We start from the raw sequence: 1,927 nt of genomic DNA, 5'->3' as shown, positions 1-1,927 counted from the left end.
CCCCCCATCACATCCTTCACTTACCATCCCCATTATTCATCCTTCCACCATCTCCCCCCTCCCCATTATTCCTCCCCCTTGCTAACCCTCCATTAGTTATCTCCTCCCCCATCCCTGTTATTTCCCACCACCCTTTATATCCCCCCCCATCCCCCTCATTCCTCCCCTCATTATTCCCTGTTCTTTAGCCCTTACCATACTCCATCACCTCCCCATCCCTGTTATGCTCCCACCATCCCTTCTATCCCCTCCACTTCCCTACCCCACCCCATGGCTCTTTCCTCCCCCTCCATTACCCTCTCTTCCTTATTCCCTCTCCATTACCCTTCCTATTATCCTCTATCCTTCCCCATTACCCCCCCCCCCCCCCCAGCCCCCTTATTCCTCTCTGTTGCTCTCCCATCCCTGTTATATTCCCTGTTATCCCCCCCACCCCTGATTGCACACCAGAATCCCAACATTATCAGCCCTCCCTTTCTGGGGCTGCTGGTTCTCCTCTCCAGGAGTCAGAGAGCCCATTTTTGTGACAGGGAGATGTCGAGGACCCACCTCCTCCTGCTTGGCCTTCAGAGACACCAGCAACTGGTGCCTGCCTTTGGGGAGCAGAGTCACACAGAATGGCTTAGGCTAGAAGGGACCTTAAAGCCTATCCAGCCCCTGCCAAGTGTAGGGACACCTCCCACCACATCAGGCTGCCCAAAACCCACCCAGCCTTTCCCTGAGCACCTCTAGGGATGGGGCAGGTTACACCAGGGCCTTTTTTTGTTGCAGGGTGCCAAGGCATTGGCTCTTTCCTTGATGACCAACACCTCTGTCGTCTCGTTAGACCTGGGTGACAATTGGCTGCAGGGAGAAGGAGCAGCTGCCATTGCAGAAATGCTGAAAGAAAACCACTCCATTTCAGGTTTGTGTCATCCTTCCTGCAGTTCTGTGGTGGCAGCTTTGCTGTAGAGGAAGAAATTGTGCTGTTTTCTTTGTGGTTTTAACCAATCCCCCTCTTACAGCAGCTCTGAGGCCTCTCCAGAGGCCAGAACTTTGTGTAAGCCAAACTGGTTGCAGCCCTGGAGGATGTATGTTATTCACCAAGAACGAGGTCAGCGTAGACAGCTGAGAATAGAACACAGCTTTCAGCTGAGGCTGCCCTAATCTGCTTTGTCAGGGCACCACAGATGGAAGAGTCAAGTTTGGTGCTGTGAAACACACAAAAAAATGGGATCTTATTTTCCTTCTCTAGTGGTTGAATTCTGTAGTAGGTGTTTAGGGTTCTATCAATTCTGTGCTGGAGAAATTCATTCTACACAGGTGGGCAGAGGAATTCAGGCTTCTGTTTTCTATGTTGAAATACAGCGTTAGAACAGTTTAGACTTCTTACATTCTGAGTCTGGCAGTGCTTCTCTCATCACAGCGTGGAGGCACCTCCTTGGCATCTGCCATGATATCATCTGATGATCTGATAATGCTTTTTCCTTCCCCAGCTGTCGATTTATCTGACAACAAAATGGGCATTGAAGGAGCTAAGGCCATTTCTGCTATGCTTCTAGAAAATACTACAGTTGTGGTCCTCCAGCTCTCTGGAAATGAGTTTGATGACCATGCAGCCAAGTATTTAGCAGATGCCATCACAGCAAACAGCAAAGTGGGAGTTCTGGATCTGAGTTATAACAAGTTTGGTGAGAAAGCAGGTAAAGTGCTGTCTGCATGCCTTGCATAGAGAGCAGTGTTGCAGGAGTTCCCAGTGCAGCTTGATGAGCTGCTTGCTTGCCTCAGGCCATTGGGGAGCACTTCTGCAGAACGTCCCTTGTGATGTCAGTGCCAATCCTTAACTCTTCATCTTTTACACTCACTTACTTCAGTTTGCTTCACAAGAGATGGATAAGCAACCTCTGCTTCTCCTCTGCTTCTCCTCTGCTTCTCCTCTGCTTCTCCT

At 50.0% G+C, this 1,927-nt stretch overlaps 1 protein-coding gene across 1 annotated transcript in view; it reads left to right on the top strand.

Moving 5' to 3' along the window:
* LRRC74B (leucine rich repeat containing 74B) overlaps positions 1-1,927 on the top strand; it is a 6,367-nt gene that overhangs the window by 525 nt on the left and 3,915 nt on the right. The window contains exons 2-3 of the mRNA XM_042887017.1: positions 772-904; positions 1,476-1,682. Of these exons, the coding sequence (XP_042742951.1) occupies positions 772-904; positions 1,476-1,682 (340 nt within the window). The remainder of the gene's footprint in view (positions 1-771; positions 905-1,475; positions 1,683-1,927) is intronic.

Source organism: Lagopus leucura, unplaced genomic scaffold (assembly GCF_019238085.1).
Source record: "Lagopus leucura isolate 7727_CA_CO unplaced genomic scaffold, USGS_WTPT01 Super-Scaffold_100071, whole genome shotgun sequence".
Lineage (NCBI taxonomy): Eukaryota > Metazoa > Chordata > Aves > Galliformes > Phasianidae > Lagopus > Lagopus leucura.
Note: the sequence above shows the minus strand (reverse complement) of the source record. Positions and strands in the feature narration are given on the sequence as shown.